General features: G+C 37.1%; 2 protein-coding genes across 4 annotated transcripts; one reads left to right on the forward strand and one right to left on the reverse strand.

The window, feature by feature from the left end:
• Positions 1-791: 791 nt before the first annotated feature.
• gba2 (glucosidase, beta (bile acid) 2) lies at positions 792-14422 on the reverse strand. 3 transcript variants are annotated; one of them, XM_039659118.2, is made up of 17 exons: positions 14055-14422; positions 13035-13285; positions 10652-10743; positions 10459-10574; positions 9650-9868; positions 8890-9129; positions 7890-8146; positions 6309-6434; positions 5508-5692; positions 4353-4457; positions 4107-4214; positions 3834-3985; positions 3592-3698; positions 3289-3431; positions 2942-3057; positions 1648-1839; positions 792-1564 (listed from the first exon to the last, which is right to left on the reverse strand). In XM_039659118.2, exons 2-17 carry the CDS (start codon positions 13223-13225, stop codon positions 1346-1348), a joined length of 2568 nt encoding a protein of 855 aa, XP_039515052.2. In that variant the 5' UTR covers positions 13226-13285; positions 14055-14422; the 3' UTR covers positions 792-1345. The 3 variants fall into 3 exon arrangements, with proteins under 3 accessions (XP_039515052.2, XP_039515060.2, XP_088985801.1); XM_039659126.2 differs by lacking the exon at positions 14055-14422 and adding an exon at positions 13401-13628; XM_089129675.1 differs by lacking the exons at positions 13035-13285; positions 14055-14422 and adding an exon at positions 10909-11431.
• A 642-nt stretch (positions 14423-15064) lies between these two features.
• Positions 15065-19356, forward strand: rgp1 (GP1 homolog, RAB6A GEF complex partner 1). The gene is made up of 9 exons (XM_039659793.2): positions 15065-15403; positions 15834-15949; positions 16107-16240; positions 16520-16603; positions 16933-17082; positions 17462-17608; positions 17738-17865; positions 18381-18558; positions 18787-19356. The coding sequence occupies exons 2-9, from the start codon at positions 15834-15836 to the stop codon at positions 19008-19010; spliced, it is 1161 nt and encodes a 386-aa protein (XP_039515727.2). The 5' UTR covers positions 15065-15403; the 3' UTR covers positions 19011-19356.
• The last annotated feature ends 40 nt before the right edge of the window (positions 19357-19396 follow it).

Here is a 19396-nt window from a genome sequence, read left to right on the forward strand (position 1 = left end):
CAATCTTCCCAAAACTCTGGATTCTGATAGAGGGCCATGAGTATCAAAGTCGAAATAAATCGGAAGCAGTCATGTAATAAAAGTAAGAGGTCTGTAAGTTGTTTACGTTCATTATTATTGTAATGTTATGTGCTTTGAGACATACTACTCTTGTGACGCTTTGCCGACTCTGCTCTTGTTGAGCGCGTTCATGTGTTTTGAGGGAGGCGTGGCTTTGGAGACGCTCTGAAGGATGGATGGAATCTCGAAACTGTTAACCCTACATTTAACCTAAACAAAAATTAGATATATTGCATTGGAAACAAGCTGATATATGTACGTTATGTACGTATAATACGTTCTTATTTTATTTCGAGTAATAAATGTTTCTATCCCTGCTTGGAAATGTTTCCATCCTTGTAACATTGTGTAATGTTACCAAGTCATTTTGAAGAGCACAAATTGATTGTTACATTTTGAAATAACAATTTATTTTAAATCGTAATATTTCACAATTACCACCTTGACTATTTTTGATTCATTAAATGCAGCCTGGGTGAGAAGAGCGCTATCAAAATCATTGAAAGAAAATTACCGACCTCAAATGGTGGACGCACATGGTAGCGTGCTGTGGCTTAAAAGGTCACAAACGGAATTCACTTCCAGTACGTAATTCAAATCACAGTAAAGCCAGGGTTGTGCTTCTCAGGGTTTTGCGTTTGATTTTAACTTTGGTCAGCACCATTTCCTAACCACCAGAACTTTTAAATACTTGAGAGAAAATAAATACCCAATGATGAATCTGAAGTCACTGTCAGTAAACATTCATTCCAATTTACTCAATTATATATCCATTATAATTCTATAGAATAATGTACAGGACTGACTCATGATGATTTATGACACACATGCACAGCTATTTAAAAAAAAAAAAAAAAAAAAAAACAGCAGTCCTTTCTTCAAGTATTCTATAAAGCATTCCCACAATAGAAATAAAAAATATACAGTGAAAATTATATAGAATCTCTAACTATATAATCTCTAATGCTCTAACTACTTGATTCAATGACCATACACATTATATCATAATGAACAGCATGTCAGTTCACTGTCCAAGTCTTTACACTTTACCATTTGTAAAATTATCATTTACAGCTGCTACACAGAAGGACTGTGGTAAAGCTTATGCACATTTTCAGTGGAAAAGTCAGCTTTACAAAATATTGGAATTAGGTTCTGTGTGAACCAATGGCCAATGACATTACATCCAAAGCTCTTTTGCAAGTCTTTCAAAGTTCAAAATGCAAGGATTAAGAGGTCACTTTATTGTGGAGGCTCGACAGTGCAAGTTCCCTTCAGCTCCAGCTCAGTCCTGTCCCACAACTTTAACAGTAGTTTTGTCGTGGTTTGGTCGATTGCTCAGAGCAAGCTGCATTGCCCAGATGGTCAGAGGCCTCATATATGCGAGAGAGCGGTAGATGCCTTTCTCACAGTATGCTTCGGGAGTCTGGAAGGCCATTCCCATTCTCTCCCACACAGCACGGTAACAGCCTTCTGCGGTGCGCAGGCCCTCATCCACCATGCCCTGGGAGATGCCGAGAGATGTATTAGGAGATAACCGACAGGTTCACTTAATCTTAATCTGAAACCTGATGAGTTTTGACTTACCTCATGTATCATTGTAGCTGCCAATCCGTACACCACTCCCACCCACACCTCATCTGATTGGACACTGGAACGATCAGGCACACCTTCAGGTCTCATCCCATTCACTGCACCCATCTGCCCGCCTGCAAAGCTCATAACATTGAGGTCAAACACTGACTTCAATGCACTACAGATTTTCTCCTTGGGAAAAGCCTGCACAGAGAAATGGATATAAAAAATTAAATTTTTTATAACAAATAAATATACACATTTTTTCATAAAGCAAGGACGCATTAAACATTTAGAATGTTACAATAGATTTTTGTTCTTCAAAGATTAGCTGCATCCCAATTCAGAGGCTGCATCATTCGAAGTCTGAATGTGTGTCAGTGGCACGACAAAGGCTGTCCCAATTCGATGGCTCCTTTGAATGCGTCCCCAGAACGAGTGGATCCAAAAATCACTTGCACACACAGTGTGATATATTTCCTGCAGTTGTGTACTTAAAATATCGCGGTTTGAAACCGCCTGTGTTTCTTACGTCCCAAACATGTTGTGACCAATCACGTCAACATGCAGGCGGGCTTCAGCATATCATTACTATAATCTGAAGTAGGCCAGTCTTAAAAGAAGCAAGGTTATCCCAATACCTTTTTCTGTTGATATGAAAAATCGTGTACATTTAGCAATATAGAGAGTGATTTATGTACATGATGTATAGTATGTATGTATGTAATGATGCACTATATGCCTTTCTTCACGGATGTTCTAAGTTGATCAAAGTGTTTTTAAGGAGACTGATTTTTAGAAGGCAGAATGAGATGGCAAACGGGAACATGTTTGTGTAACATATTATTAGCTATGTGATAACATAGTCAAGCCAAAGACTAATCATATACGTTAACGTTATGGGTCAGATGTTGTAGAGAGTGATGCATAAAAACATTACTTTTCTGATACATTGACTTGTAGACGACCCAGTATAATTCACTCTTTCACTTCTTTTGAATCAGTTTCAGATTCAAACATGTATTGCTGAATTAACCCAGCATTTCCACTTGCCATTATGCAGCATTTACAACAGTTAAGTTGAGCGAGTGGATCAGGTAGTCTGATCTGGTGTGAGTGAGTGGAGGCAGGGACTAATAACTTGAGCTATTTTAAGGCATAAAACATTTATCACAAGATTTTTGTTTTTTTAAATATGTCATTTTGGTGAACAAAGATGAGTTAAAATGATTGACTGCAGGGGGTCTTTAAATGAAAATTAAGTGGTAAATGCACAAAAATATTGTAAAATCTTTCTCAGGCTGACCTGGTAGTCATCGTCCCCAAGTCCAGATGCCCTGAGGAACCACTGGCCTGCACACTGGTCAGACATTACACTGTTGGACAGACTCTGTCCACTGCTGTCATAATTGTAGTATTTGCCTGTTAGAGAAAGACATTCCACAGGGGGTAAATTCAATTAATGTTTTTAGAAGACTGCATTTTTTATTACAAGTCATATTCTCTTTCCAAATGATACCTCAGTATACAAACAGATCTAATGGAAGACTGAACATTAATACTAAGAGTCCAAAAAAGGATGAGCATAGTTTAACAAAAATGGAAAATTACAGTTAGTTCACAGTAAATGGCACTGTGTATGCTTACACTCACCATTCCACAAGAGTTTGTCAAAGGCTGCACTTCCTCTTTCTAAAATGTCTCTGTAGCGCTGATAAACAGACTCGCAATTCAGCACACGTGCCATTTTACACATCATGCACACTGATGCTAGCCACAAACCTCCACAGTATGCACTGGAAGAGCAGAAACACAGGGGTTACTTGAGCTGCTGCACAGGACATTGGAAAACTTGTGCCATGATACAGGTTTTTAATATACAATTTCAATATCCAATAAAAAAAAATCATATAGCTTAAACATTCTGTTCATAAAATAAACATCCTGAGCCCCAACCTGGGTCCTGTCACCTTCCATCCATCATATGTCTGGTCTGCATAGCCAGAATTTTCTATCAGTCCATCGCCATCTTTATCAAACTTCAACTCTGTTTCCATGACTGTCTGAATAAACCAGAATATCAGACGTTTGAGTAATGTGTCCTAAAGCACTTGGCGTTTGACAACCGCCTCAACATTAACATATACAGAAGATATGATGCTGTACAAACTAATAAAAATAAAACACAAACAACTCACCTGACATATAGGCCACATGTCCTTCAGATACTGCTCATCCTGGGTCAGGTGATAGTCACGGAACACCTGAAGCACAAACTTCAAGTTCAGATCCTTCCAGTCGGCTGTATCGTGGATCAAGTAAGCATTGACACGAACCCATGGCTCATCATCTGTTTCCACAAGGAAAAAAATGTAAATGGGGTTGAAGATTACTACATTTTTTATTTGAGGTTATTTCTCTTTCTGTCTGTAAAAGTGTGCATTCATGGTCACCTATTATGTACAACTCACCAGGGTCTCCAATGTCGTGAGGTACAACGCCCCGGGTCTTGACTGGGGAGTATCGGCCGTTCATTAGATTTAATCTCTCTGTAGGGTCATGCTGAACGACACTACCAGCTGAATAAGAGAGAGAGAGAATGAAAAAAATGAATGGGAATGCATCAACAAATACATTTAAAAAACAAAAAGTAGGTTATTACTAATGAATTTGAGTACCGTCTTAAATGTTATCAGAAAAATGGAAGCTTAGCTCACCAATATCATACTGCAGACTCAGAGCCAGCTTGGGCCAAAGCATGATGAGAGCGAATGAAGCATAGAAGTGCACATCATACGTGTTATACATCCTATACTCCTGACCTGGGACAAGACAGTAAGAGACACAGAATTGATTTATTACATTGATTTAAACTTAAATGAACAATTTAGGCCCTGTTTCACAGCCAGGGCTAAGATTACACCAGGATTGGGTCTTAGTTAAATTAGGCCATTTACAGTAAGTAGATTTTTTAAATGCATCTTAGAATATAATTTTACTGGTTTGCATCTTGAGACAAACAATGGCACTTACATGTTTCCTATTTCCTTTCAGTTAAAACAGCTCAAACATGCATTTTAGTCTGGGACTAGTTTAAGTCTGGTCTGTGAAACAGAGCATTAGTGTACAATAAACCGATATCTATATAAAATTTGTCCAGTGTTGTAATAATTAACAAAAAGTCATAACTAAAACCATTAAAAACTTTTGGGGTATTTGAAATAAAGCTGAAAATAAATAAAATCGAAATATTACACAATAAACTTAAACGAAAATTAGAAATGTTGCCTTGGCAACTAACAAATTAGTTTAAGTTGAAACACTAAAACTGAAATAAAAATCTAATCAAAGCTATATAGAAATATAAAAATACTAATAAAAATGACAAAAGCACATAAAATGAAAATTGAAAATATAAAATAAAATCGAATTCAAACCATGAATTAATACAATAATAGTCTATAAATAATACTAAAATAACACTTATTAGAACCAAGCAGCCAACAGATTTATTCTCATAAATGCTAGTAATATTTTTTCACGACGACTTTTGGTTCCTGAATCAACCCCCGGTTTCAAAGACAAGGCTTAAGCCTTCTACCAAACTAAAATTAATGTTGAGCCATTTTAACCTTGCACTTACATATCTTAAATTATGCAATTGATTTGTCTCAAGATGCACACCAGTAATGTTTTTTTCTAAGGCACATTTATAAAAGCTAAGTAATTAAAACTAAGGCCTAATTAAACTAAGGCCAAATTCTGGCTTAATCTAAGCCATTGTCTAAGGTCAGTGAAACCAGGCCCATATGTCATAAGGCTATTCTAAAAAAAATCCTGAGTTTGTATTTTCAGTTAATGTTGAATGTTACCCTCTAGGTAAGCGAATCGCCCGTACTCCTGGACAACTTCAGGCTGGGCTGGAAGCCCCCCATCCTCAGGACGAAGCCCACCGCTGATATCAGCATCCTCTGGAAGCTCCACCCACACAGTTCCACCATCCACAACAAAGTAGAGCTCATTAAACAGAGCAGATTTGTACCAAGCAGGAAGAGACCTAACAGAACAAAGTGTTTAAGTCTACCGATGACTGATGCATTTTAATCATAATAAATGAAAAACACAAAAATCAATCTTGAAATAAACAAGTGAACATTTATTTCACACAATATTTAGCAAATGTGCTTTATCCACGGGGCTGTCAGTAAATTTTAAAGCGCAAAGAGTTTTGCCAAGCTGGCATGGATATTGCTGATAATGCTAAACTCAAAATGCCCAAATATCAATAGATGAATCAGCCTAGCAACTGAATATAATAGCTGCCTTATGTTGAAACAAAGATGGACAATCAGAATTAGTATATTGCATGTGACTAGGGCAATACCACTCATGTGACACACATTTCATTCTATATGAACTGCACTCAACAAAAGTATGGGGACTGATGAAACAAAACAAATGATCTGCACAAAATGGCATATAAGAGTTGCTCTTGTCTATGCACATAACAGATAAATAGTAGTCAAATCAATTCACAGGAAAGACGACTTGCTTACACACAGTCTTTTGTAAAGAGTCACACAAATTAGCCGTGGGTAACTTGATTAACTGACAGCACATGCTATTACGCCGTCACGCTTGAAATATTCCATGGGGAAATGACATTTCTTTACCCGTCCTGTAGAATCGGCTTCTGCCACTCATCAATGCTCTCCTCCCATTTACTGTAGTGCGTGAGCGCGTAGTGAGACAGAGACGGGGCAGCGTCTCCTTTGGTGCCATAATAACGTGTGTATCTCCTGAAACAAATGCCATACACACCCTGTTATTACTTTATAGCATCAAAGGGTATTATTTCATCATGTCAAATGCAATTATATGTTGCATAAACAAACTGACATAATTTATAGGACCATTAAGATCTTCATATAACAATTAAGCACGTCCCCCCCCCCCAATCCCATTATTGAAGTCTCATTCTCATTGACGTAATGCAAACAAAAGTAATGACATTTTTTTTTTAATTAGTTGCATTTATGCATCATTGTTTCCTGGGTTCTCTAAGATTAAACAAATCATCATTGCTACTCTAATATGAATTTGTAAGGAGCACAAACTGATGTTTGCTGAGCTCACTTTATGACTGATGATAAGTCTCTTCCTTTCATGAAGCTTCTTTCTATGTCACAGCCACACCACTTCCTTTTAAAAACCTTTTGAAATTGCTTCATAAGTGTTGTTTCCTTTTGAAACATGAAGCATGGACGAGACATATCAAAGTGTTTGTGCCTTGATTTAAGACATAAGTTGTTTTTTAAGCCCTGTTATTTCACCAATATTTTTTCTCAGTTAAGAGAACAACCGTAAACCAATTATGCATGTATCTGCTAAAAGTCCATTTTGTCTACATTTAGGATTATACTGGGACATATAGCCATTTGTTTGAAATATGTTTTTGTAACAAAGTAAAGTCTTTACTGCCACTACTGATCAATTTAAGGCATCCTTATTGAATAAAAGTATTCATAATAATTTTAATTTTTAGTGTAAATGAATTACAATACTTTTTTTAACAACACAAATTTATTTTACCATCAAATATTTAAGGTTTTTTATATTACCCTATTTAAGGCTCTTTAAATAGGGTATTTAAAGAAGCTTTGAACTGATAGATCATATTTCTGTTAAGGTTAAACGTTCTTGTGCTTGATAAAAATCAAATACCATCCCTGTGACATGCAATTTCCCCACACACGAAAAAAAAAATAAATAAAAAAATAAAGACATCAGTTTGTCCAAGGTAACCTGATCCATAATTGGTACAAAGAGAATGAAAGAAAGAATAGAGAGCAGATAAAAGATCAAACACAAGCGAGTTTTGTCAAAATATGTTGGAGACACCCGAAAACACAACAGTCAAAATAATGCAGTTTATTTTAATCATTAAAATATTTATACATCATGGCCTAATTCATCTGGATTCTCTGAACTGAAATAATTTCCCACTGCACAACTTAATGCTGTTTGCATTAAAAATGTACAGTTGTTCACTTCTCAGAAAATGGTCCAAAAATATTGATGACTCATGTTTTTTTGTCTATATTTTTGTCCAATAATATGTTCTCTAGAATGAGAATCTGCCTCCCACTGACAACCAACCAGCAAGAAAGAACCAAATCATGGATCATTACTAATGTATTAATAATGAATAATCCTCCATGAAAGGAAGGGATATTTTTTCCGTATACACATACCTGACATATGTTCTCTCTCTGGAGCCAAATGTAATTTTAGGCATATCCCAGGCCAAACTGAACTCCACACTGTTGTGATGGTTAGCAGGCACCGAGCAGCTCACAGCCAGGGCTGCCGCCACTTTCTCCCCTTTCTTTGTGGGTGTGCTGGAGTCCTTAGGCGAGTCGAGCTGTCCATCCATCATGAGGTCACTCCACAGAGCGCTACAGGTTCCCTTTGGGCTAAACGCTGTCTGGTGAGTGATCTCTTGGTCAGACTAAAATAAAGTAAAACTTTAAATAATAAGGGGAATTACAACAACTGTCTACCTAGCTAGGCAGATTTTAAAATACAATTCTGCCAAAACATTTAATTCGGTCATAATTTGCTCACCCTTAAAGGGATACTCCACCCAAAAATGAAAATTTTGTCATTTACTCAACCTCAAGTTTTTGCAAACCTGTATGAATTTCTTTCTTCTGCTGAACACAAAGGAAGATATTTTAAAGAACGATTGGAACCATTGACTTCCATAGTAGAAAAAAAATACAATGCTGTCCCACAAATGTTTGGTTCCAATTGTTCTTCAAAATATCTTTCTTTTGTGTTCAGCATAAGAAAGAATTTCATACAGGTTTACAACAATTTGAGGGTGAGTAAATAACAGAATTTTCATTTTTGGGTGGAGTATCCCATTAATGTTGTTACAAACCTGTATGACTTTCTGTCTTCAGTGGAACATGACCAAATCCAATTATTCGAAGATTGTTTTATATCTAAAGTGACAGAGTCTAAAACAACATTACATTAGCTATATTATTGCATAGTTTAATGTGGTAACCCACAGCAATCAGTCACCTTACTCTTATTTGCACAGGGACACACAGGAGCACACACTTTACAGCAAGCTGATGGTGGAACCAGTTTGGCAGATTACATTTGTCTGTGCACTCCTTATAACAGTTAAGCTGTTTTCTTCAAGCAAAACCTGCTGCTTCTAGATTTACAATGATGCATTACCTTCTCTCTTGCAGCTATACACAGAGTGTAAGGGTTGACAGGCGTCTGGTGATGTAGTAAAACCCCAGACACAGATTCTCCCTCTTTTTCAAGGTGAAATGGTTCATTCCAGTGGCCCCCAATCTTATCGTCTTCATGGCCTGATCCGTTAACCATCGTGAACATGATGGAAACATCAAGAGCGTAATTATTCTTATTCTCAATGTCCCACACAAACACAGCCACAGGGAGACTGGAGTCCTGAGAAAGACAAAAAGAGATTCGTTTTGAAACACTAAATTTGGTGGATTCAATTTTTAAAAATAAATTCTAAATAAATTCCTCACACACACACACACAATCTTTACATTTTAATCCACCAAATCTGCTGTTTCAAAACTAATGTCATTGTTTCACAATCATTGTTTCACAATCATTGTTTCACAATAATTTCACAATATTAATGAAGAGGAGATTAGTTTTGGAACAGCACAATTTGGTTACTACAATATAAAAAATGTGTTCCTGATTTAGTATAAATATTAAATATTATATATATATATATATTTATCAGAAACAGCATATATATGTATATATGTCTTCCTTATATATGTTTATATATGTATATGTATAGCATATGTATATATACACACACACACACACACACACACACACACACACAGACATAGCGTTTTGGCTGTCAAAACGATGAACAATGTGTACACAATGTGCTTTAAATATCAAACACATTCTTGTTAAAATATCAAACCCAGCTTGTCACCTTGTAGTCGTGAGGGATGACAGGTGACACCTGTCTGCAGGTGAGAGTGACGTTCTGGCCAGGCAGGTGGTAGACGGTCCAGGCTCGTGGGTACAGGGCATGGTAAAAGGCGTATTCACCACAATAACCCCAGTTCCAACCCTGAAGAGTTGGGGGTCGCTCTGTAGACAACACCTGCTGGTATACTGTCTGACCCCCCCGGCGTAGACATACTGTAAACTAGGACATAGACGGGGTTAAAACAGACTTAAATTTAGTGAAAGAGAGATTTTAACACCTGCATATATGAAAACACACACTTATATTAATTTTTACTTTATATTAATATATTAACTTTATATTAATATTTCACAATATATATATTGTGAAATATTATTACAATTTAAAATAAATGCTAATTCTTCAGGAATCAGCATCATTACTCCAAGCTTCAGTGTCTCATGATCCTTCAGAAATCATTCTAATATGCTGATTTGCTGCTCAGGATATAGTTATTATTATCAATGTTGAAAATAGTTGAGCTGTTAAATATTGACGTGGAAACAATGATGTATTTTTCAGGATTCTTTGATGAATAGAAAGTTCATAAGAACAGTGTTTATTTGAAATAGAAATGAAATATTATGAATGTGTTTACTGTCACTTTTAATCAATTGAATGCGTCCTTGCTGAGAATGAGAGAATTCATTTCTTATCAAACAAATAAATAAATAAAATAAAAATCTTACTGACCCTAAACTTTTGAACAGAAGTATGGCCTAATTAGGTAATATATTGGATATATTGGATTGGATATATTGGACCCTTACCTGGTTAGCAATAACGGTTTTGTAGTGGTACATTCCGGGATTTAGTTGCCATCGGCAGAAATCCCCCCTCCACCCACGTGTAATACTGCCTCCCCCAATGCCACCAAGAGGAGCGCCTGCACAAAACACATCCTCCATTAAATGAGGTCATGTCTGTTATTGCTTTGATATTTCTGGTTGCCTGTGCACTTACCATAAATTTGTTTCAGTGGTAAAGCTCGAAACATATCAATAAAAGGAGCCTTCTTCTCAACCTGGGTCTTTTTGTACCACCATCTTAGATACCTGCTCAGACAAACATAAAGCAAGGAGGAATTCACAAAACTGACCTTTCTCTTTGTCATACCCACATACAGACTTGATGTGATATTAATGGACAGTGAAGATGGGTAACTGAGTTTTGTTGAATATAGTGGCATGTATCTGTGCATAAATCACACTTTGACTTACTAAAGGTGCAGTAAGGGATTTCAGAAAACTGCTGTTGAAAGTGGATTGGACCGAGCACCACAACACACTTGTAGTAGGGGGCATGTCCACTCATGATGGGGGAGGACACAGAGTGAGCAAGAGGGAGATTTGAAGAAAGACTGTAGAAAGAAAGACAGCTGAGAGACATTATAAAAAAGAAAAGGTGAGAGGAATATCACAGGAAAAAGAAGAGTTGTGATCAAGCAAGAGCTTCAGGAGCCATGTTAATATTGGAAAAGCTTTCCAGCACTGGAGAGACCTAAGAGGGGAAACCTGAAAACGGACACTGAGGTTGCCTTGTTTCTGCTCCATTCGCGAGCAACACTGCTCTTGAGTGTGCGCTGCTGCAATCCCTTGCTTGTATGTACAACATTTTTTATTCTTCCTTCCGTTCGTTCATCATCTACAATTGATTTTGCTTCCCTTCAACTATGATAAAGAGACATCCACTCTTGCATTAAGTGTTTGTGCATTTTGGGGGCGGAGCAACGAATAGGCTTTATGCCGTGAGTCACGTGACCAAACCGGAAAACGGGTCTCATCGCATCCGCTTGTCAGAGAAAGTGTTAACGGCCGTAAGAACTGACTACGATATTTATGGATATTTAAGGTAATCAGCTAACCTACCTAGTTCACTTTGTTATTGGCGTTTTATTCCATTTAAATATCTAAACGTTACTGTGAAGAATAAAAAATATAAAACGTTTAAATATCAATCTGCACATGTGAGGGATATTGGTTATGCTAATCTTTGCTCGCTCCATTTAAGTTATCTTGCGTAAAACCGCAAAAAATTTCATGAAGCACATACAAAAGACCTGGACCGGAAGCGATGCAACCTGTTTACAAAGAATGCGGAAGTAAGTTGTGCTTAAAGCCTATTGAAGAGTGTGATTGTTTGGGTTGATTTCAAAGATCAACAGAGTTCAACAATGATTCTCAGAAATCACTTACTGCACCTTTAAATGGGACTTTATGGCACCGCAACAATGTTAGTACTAATAATTAACCTCTCTCACACATACTGTGTACATACAACATTGCACTCTTTTAGTTACCCTTAAACAACTCCATCCAACACTCATTCTTTCTGTCTCGCTCATTCTCATGCTATAATGCACACACAGCTGTTTTCAGTCGTCGCACTCAAGCACAACAGCGCTTAGAAACAGAGACTGATTGACACCTACATAAAAGGGAGGATGGCATTGTGGGAAAGGCTGAAAAAAAAGCTGCCAACTGTCTCTGCCCTGGAAAAAAAGTCACCTTTGCTACACTATTGACTGGAATTTATTTCATTACTATTCTTGTTATTATTAGTTTCTTTCCAAATGTGCAACCTTCACCTACTATAGAAGTCTTTAATTTATGACTCAATACGATTATCACAGATGTTAGCTCTATGCTAGTGTGGGCTGCGATTACTCAATCAAGTGGTAAAGGTGAAGCAACATGAATAGGGTATTCACATAGACTGACTGTGTAAAGGGAAATGCACAATAAAGATCTAAAAAGCTAATGACAGTTTTTGTGTCAATCATTAACGTGGAATAAAACACCACACAGGGACAATATTGACTGTTTGATAGAGAAAATGATTAACCAGCTTCAGCTGGAGAAAAATTAATAGTGTAAAATAACTACTACAACAAAATACATTTAAAAGGAAGAACATCATTAAAATGTATTAGTTACTGAGCAAGCCTAACTAGTAGTTAGAGAGGAATAACTAACTACTTATTGGATTTAATGCAGTACATCATTGCATTACAGGACATCTCGAGTTTAATGAGTATGTGAGATGTAATAAACAGAATGGGTTGGCCTCTTTTTATGAAGATGTTATCAGTTACCATAAAACACTGGTTGGTTAAATAAAGCTGGCTGCTAAGAACCAAGCAGTGAAAACATGTCATTCTGAGATCAAAATAGAACCACTTAGCAACAATTCCTGTTCCTATCTCAACTATATAATGTTATATACAGTATATGTCTAGTTATGTCTATTTCCTATGGTGTGAACAAATAGTCTATTCTTTAGTAAATTGTGTTTACTTAAGGTGAAACCAGGAGAAACAATTTGAGACATGTCTCGTTTAACATACCTGACACCTAAAGAAATATGTTCGATCATGTTGGACAATGAGACGTCTTTGGCTTGAAACGGTTTCCGCTTCTCTTTGAACTCGTGTGCCAGACATATCCGCCAGCCGTTCTTGGGGACACCAAATCCTGTTTCTGTAGAAACGTACCGGCTCATCAGCTCGGCTAAAGATGTGCTGTCATTTAAATCCATAGTTTGAAGCTCTGGGATCAGCAGTCCAAACCAAAAGTGTAAAAATCAGATCCCTAAATCCTTTGAAAAAAGGCAAAATAGATAGAAGTGTTCATTCACATAGGTTATTCCCTTTATTTAAAGACTAAAGTAATAATAAACATCCTTAATGCCAAATCTAAAAATGACATCTTACCTACTGCGTGGTGCAGGTAAGAGTAAAGATCACATGTTTGATCTGCATGCACAGGTAGGTAATCTATATACGAACGCAAAGTTCACCTTTCACCAGGGTGATGGAACGACAGAGTTTAGTTTCCAGCGACAACCACGTTCTGGAGATGTAATCTAATCCTTTTCTGTTCCTTGATATAAGATATACAATACCTTGACCTTTCCTTCATTTCACCCCTACTAAATATATATACATACATATATTATATTATACACACACACACGTACATATACATACATACATACATATACATATATATATATATATATATATATATATATATATATATAAGGCCTACCTTCTCAGACAGACGATCATCATCTAAAGTCAAGCACGTTTACCGTCCTTTGACTAAAAATCATAAAACTTCATTTTCGGCCCTATTTTGAAAAACGTAGCACCATTTACAAAATCATTCTTTGGGCACATCTAATGAAAGCTCGTCAAAACTGATGCAATAATGCCCAATATAATTTTTTCTGGTTAACGTTAGTCATGTCATATTTGCTTTTTAGATTTCCCATGCATTATTAATGTATTTCCCATTGTTATTATCTTACCCACTAGGTAAGATCTTTACACTGGTCCGCTAGCAGCGGAGCAGTGTAAACTTACCCTTGCCACCGGGCACCAGCTCCAACACCACCCACCCAGGGGTCTGCGACGCGTCAGTGGCGAGCTGCACTTGTTTTAACGCTCGCCAGCATGACCGAGTCAGTAGAGCCACCCGGTGTCCCTGTGGATGCTGTAGTGTTCCACTTTGTTGCGGCTGGATCTTGGGACAATGTTTCAGAGTGAACAGCAAAAGCTAAATTGTTGTTCCAACAAAAGCATGTATTTAACATTTATAAGATAACAGAAGTAAAAAACACATCATCGTATGCAGAATTACACATCCCGATTTCTTAATCATGAACTGGTCAAAGCCCGATTCCCGAATCAATTCCCAGTGATAGTGTAGTAGGGCCTTCTGTTGGCCTGAACCAATGAGGTCACTCGGGGGAGTAACTTTCAGCAGTGTCGTCATCTCAGCATTTTACAAATAAACATAAACATTGTTCTGTGTATATATTTTGTCTCATAAGCCACGAGGTGACTATTTAAACGATTAAACGTTAAATTTTCCTAATCAGTTTAGTTTTGATGAAAACCTTCCACCCCCTTTTATTTTTTGGTCTGGAACTTTTACGTCACATTTGCCACGGAGCCAATGCGAGTGAATGAACGTGTGTGCTCGTTCCTACGAATCGGTTCTTTTGAACAGTTTGTTTATTGTTATTTAATCTGTTCCATTTTTTTTTACAGTCTATGGTTCCAATCCAGTTTTTTTCCGTCCTGACTTTGCAAATAAAATCGTTATATTTGCTATTCGCATACAAAACGTCGGTTTTAATGAGCATTTTATTAAAATGTACAAATCATATATTTTCTGCCAAGAACTATAAATGACCTTTAATATTTATTAATGTACATGCAAATGTTTTCTAATCTTTCTTTTTCAATTATAAATCATTTCCTTTACTGTGTATGTATGGTCACTAATTTTATCGGGGTACCTTTTCAACTGATTCATTCAAAGTAACCGACTCACAAAAATGATTTGTTCACGAGTTGGACATCGCTATACCGGAGTTCATGCAAATGATGACATCTTATACTTTCTCATGTTATGTTGTACTGAGTAATTCAAAATAATATGCACAACAAACATTTTTTCTCAAGTCTATGTCCATTATACGACAACGTTTCATTTTCCATTTATAAATGTACACGTTAACATGTATGACGTTTGGAGAAACTCAGGGAAACCTCATAATGGCCCAGAGAAAACCGTCTCTTGTTTTGTTTTTAAGTCATTGGAGCTTCGCCGGGAACTTGGTCTTCTAACCTCTGTGGTTTACGGATACGACGTAGAAAATATCGACGGGAACAAATAGTGGTCGTTTGTTTTAAACAACTTCGAGGTATTTTAAAGGGCACTAATGAAATTATGTTAGGACTTCCGGCTAACATAGTAAACATTCGTCGCTGCGCCAAGCTACACGACTTTAGCTCTTTAAATATAGATATTTATCTACAGTTGTGCACATATGTTCTTGTCAGGGTCAGATTAATTACGAGGTTCGTGTTCTTTGAGGGCCACCGGTATTAGACAATGGTTGACAAACGTAAATCTCTTAAAACTAAGCTATTCTTCACAATGTTTATCTGTTGCATGATTTACTCTTACCTGCTAAAACAGCATAAGAAAAAAACAATAACATTACAATCAGTCAACAAACCAAGCTGGATATATATATATATATATATATATATTACACACACACACACACACACACACACACACACACACATACATACATACATACATATAACCTCTCTGTTTTTCCTTAGATGATTGAGGTGGTAGCATCTATGGCGCGAGGGCCTGTGTTTTTGGCCGGGGAGGTTTTAGAGTGTCTCATAACCTTCACAAACCCTATGTCACATCTGTCTACATCTGCCAGCAGGTAAAGAACACCATAATCAGCATGAATGTGTTGTCCAAGATGGCTTTTGGCCAGTGCCTCATTAATAAGTTAAACCTTGCTGTGCTTTGGTGTATCTCCACATTTCAGTCATTATATGAGCTATCAGTTCCGAAGTGAGTCTGTTAATCTTCCACAGTGAGATGTTGGCTTGGGCCAGTGCTCAGATTCACTGCCAGTTCCATGCTAGCGAGAGTCGCGTGGCTCTGCCCGCTCAGGGCACCAAGCAGGACGTGCAAGCTGAGAGTGACACCGTGCTGATACCAAGCAGAGGTGATAAATAAGCAGCTGATCGCACAGTTGTTTTACTCAATTTTTAATATTGAATCAAAGTTAAAGCAACCAGAATCATGGGCAGTTTTTACTATATCTAAAAGTTTGTACTTAGTTAGACATAGGTTTGTATTTTCAAAAGCAGAACAGAATAGCAAGTAAATTTGGAACAGAAAGTATTCCAAATTTTACTCATAAAAATTTAGTAATTTATTTAGGATTTAGATCATGATTATGAGGAGAGATTTCACTATTTCCCTTGTTTCTTCATTGATCCAGGCGAACGAGGGCAGTGTGTGCTGGACACACCACCTAAGATCTTGTTCTGTGACCTTCGTTTGGACCCTGGAGAGAGCAAAACCTGTAAGATACTGCATTTAAACCTGACACGTTTAGATGGCACATTACATGTTCTTTTTGTACAGTGTTTGTGTAGTTTACACTGTTTGCACTTTCACAACTTCAGTAATAAGAAGTAAACCCCTTAATCATTTCAGAATTAAGCTAATTCCTCATGACCCACATATTGTTGATATTTCTCTGAAAACTGGCTCATGGCACAGGACCAACCATCAGCTGGCCAAAGTTTAACTATGTTTAATTGCACATTATGCCTGGCTAATGTTATTCTGAACTACAGGACATTTTCATGGACATTGACTACCACCAAATAATGTTTTCCCCTCGTTCAGATACCTATAGTGAGGTTGTGCCCTCTGACGGTCCACCCAGTTTCCGGGGCCAGGCAGTGAAATATGTGTACAAGCTCACAATTGGCTGCCAGCGAGTCAACTCGCCTATCAAGTTACTCCGAGTCCCTTTCAGAGTTCTTGTGCTTCATGGTAGGTTGCACTTCTTTTCCTTCTTTGTATCTAGTTTCCCTTTCAACCCTGTCCATGCAAAGCAGATTCATTTTTACCAGGCTGAATGTGAGATGCATTATGAATTGTTTAATTTTTACACACAAAGAAATTATTCATCTTTTTAGAAATAATTGTGAAATTATATATACTCGCATAAAATGAGGATCTGAGTCATATATGGTCACCATCATGTTAAGATCACACAATCAGACCAACTGTGTTTATCTCGGTAAACCACCTATTATCCGATACTTGCGTAATAAATTAACCATAAGTGACAAATATGGCTTTTTTGGATGATGTTAATTAGTGTCTATAAAAATGTCCCACACAATAGTAAGAAGATGTTCTTTTGCAGGTATGCCAGAGCCTCCGTTCCCTCAGGATGAGGAAGTGGCTCCCTCAAATCCCTTCCTGGAGGAGGAGGAAGGAAGCCGGAGAGATACAAGACCACTAGAAAGAGCTCTGGATATGCTTATGATCACCACCTCACGTCGATGCCCATGTGCGTGAGTGAATGGGGGTGGTAGTGATTGTGGGAAGGCTTGTGTCTTTGAAATTCATCTAACTACTATCATGTTTTAGTCCTGCGCTAATGAATTCTGTGTAATAAGCACATACATTTCTTTCACAGATATGTTCAACATCACAAATGTGCGGGGTAAAGTGGCTAAGTTCTGCATCTTTAAGACTGTGTACAGGCTCGGAGAAGATGTCATTGGCACCTTCACATTTTCAGAAGGGGATATTCCATGTTTACAGGTATATTATACACTACGGTTCAAAAGTTTTGGGACAGTAAGTGTCTTTTGCTCACCAAGACTGCATTTATTCAATCAAAAATACAAAAAAAGTAAGATTTTGAAATTTTACAATTTAAAATAACTGTAATTTAGTCCTTTGATGTCAAAGCTGAATTTTTAGCATTATTACTCTGGTTTTCAGTGTCATTCTAATATTCTGATTTGGTGCACAATAAACATTTCTTATTGTAATCAATGTTGATAACTGTTGTGCTGCAGGTTATTTGTTTTGTGGAAACTGATAACTTTTTCAGGATTCATTAAGGAATAATCTTTAAAAAATAATTTAAATGTATTTTTTACAACAATGTAAAAGTCTTTGCAGTCACTTTTGATAAATTCAATGCAACTTTACTGAATTAAAGCAAATCATTTAATTAAAAAAAACCTTATTGACCCTCAAGTTTTGAGAATGTCAATGCTTCATGATGTGCTCCTGGAATGTTCATGTGTATTTATGTTTGGTCTGCTCAGTATTCAGTAAGTCTGCAAAGTGAAGAGGAGGTCCAAGAGCTGTACCAGAGACGACCCGGCCAGGCGGTCAGTGTCACTGGTCATGGCCGACATGTAGAGTCCTGTTTGCACACAGCCTCCAGCCATTTCTCTCTTCCTGTACCCCTCAACGTCACACCTGGGTTCACCACAGATATAGGTTTGAAAACCTTTGCTTTTTAAAAAAAATGATACTCTGGTTGACATTGTTTTGCTTAAACCTGGAGTTTTAAATCTATTATCGAATATATGTATGTAAAGGAAATATTTGTTCAGGCAAAATGCATTGAGTCTTGATTATTTTGAGACTTAATTTAGTTAATTTTCTATTTTAAATCAACAGTGATAAGGGAAAATTCCCATTCTATGTTTTTATTCTCTTCCCCAGTGACGTTAAGATGGCGACTGCATTTTGAGTTTGTCACAGCGCGGGAGCCAGTGGAGGCACCGGTCGTTCTGCAGAATCAGTCAGAAGTCACGGTATGGACTGGGGCGGAGCATGTGGATGTGGACACCTTCAGTTGGGACCTGCCAATCAAAGTGCTTCCCACCAATCCCACGCTAGCTTCATATGTTTCACAGTTCACAGGGACAAACAGCATCAACATTTGAGTTGTGTTGGTATTTGTGCTGGAAAATCATAAAACTAACAATTTGTTCTTGTGAGATGTGTTGTTAGCGGTCTATTCCAAATTCTAATGTAGCTTATTTTTGGAGTTGTTCTTTTGCCGTGCAATGAGATAATTCTTTATTTAAGCAACTTTAACATTTCAGCCTTGACCAACAGACTGCTTTACCTCCTGTAATGTTGAAATGTCTGTATTTATTGTCTATATTTCAATGTATGCTCCAAGATATACTGACATACGGTTTCTGCGGTATTTAAATGACAAGCTATTTTGTACATTTCTCTATATGAAAATCATAACTGAATAAAATCTGTTCAGAGTTATTTGTAGCTGATGAGTTGTTGAAACTTGTAATTTTTTTGATGTTTA

This window comes from Pimephales promelas, chromosome 1, assembly GCF_988280905.1.
Source record: "Pimephales promelas chromosome 1, fPimPro1.hap1.1, whole genome shotgun sequence".
NCBI classification, from domain to species: Eukaryota; Metazoa; Chordata; class Actinopteri; order Cypriniformes; family Leuciscidae; genus Pimephales; species Pimephales promelas.

Bases quoted from the DNA above. Each gene is read 5' to 3' on its own strand.
- gba2 (XM_039659118.2), bottom strand. From the start codon at position 13,225: ATGGATTTAAATGACAGCACATCTTTAGCCGAGCTGATGAGCCGGTAC. The intron at 10,575-10,651 runs GTAAGTGCACAG...TGTTTTGTGCAG, and splicing joins ACCACTGAAACAAATTTATG to GCGCTCCTCTTGGTGGCATT. The intron at 1,840-2,941 runs GTCAGCCTGAGA...TTCTCTGTGCAG, and splicing joins TTGGGGACGATGACTACCAG to GCTTTTCCCAAGGAGAAAAT.
- rgp1 (XM_039659793.2), top strand. From the start codon at position 15,834: ATGATTGAGGTGGTAGCATCTATGGCGCGAGGGCCTGTGTTTTTGGCC. The intron at 16,604-16,932 runs GTAAGATACTGC...CCCCTCGTTCAG, and splicing joins CCCTGGAGAGAGCAAAACCT to ATACCTATAGTGAGGTTGTG. The intron at 17,083-17,461 runs GTAGGTTGCACT...GTTCTTTTGCAG, and splicing joins CAGAGTTCTTGTGCTTCATG to GTATGCCAGAGCCTCCGTTC.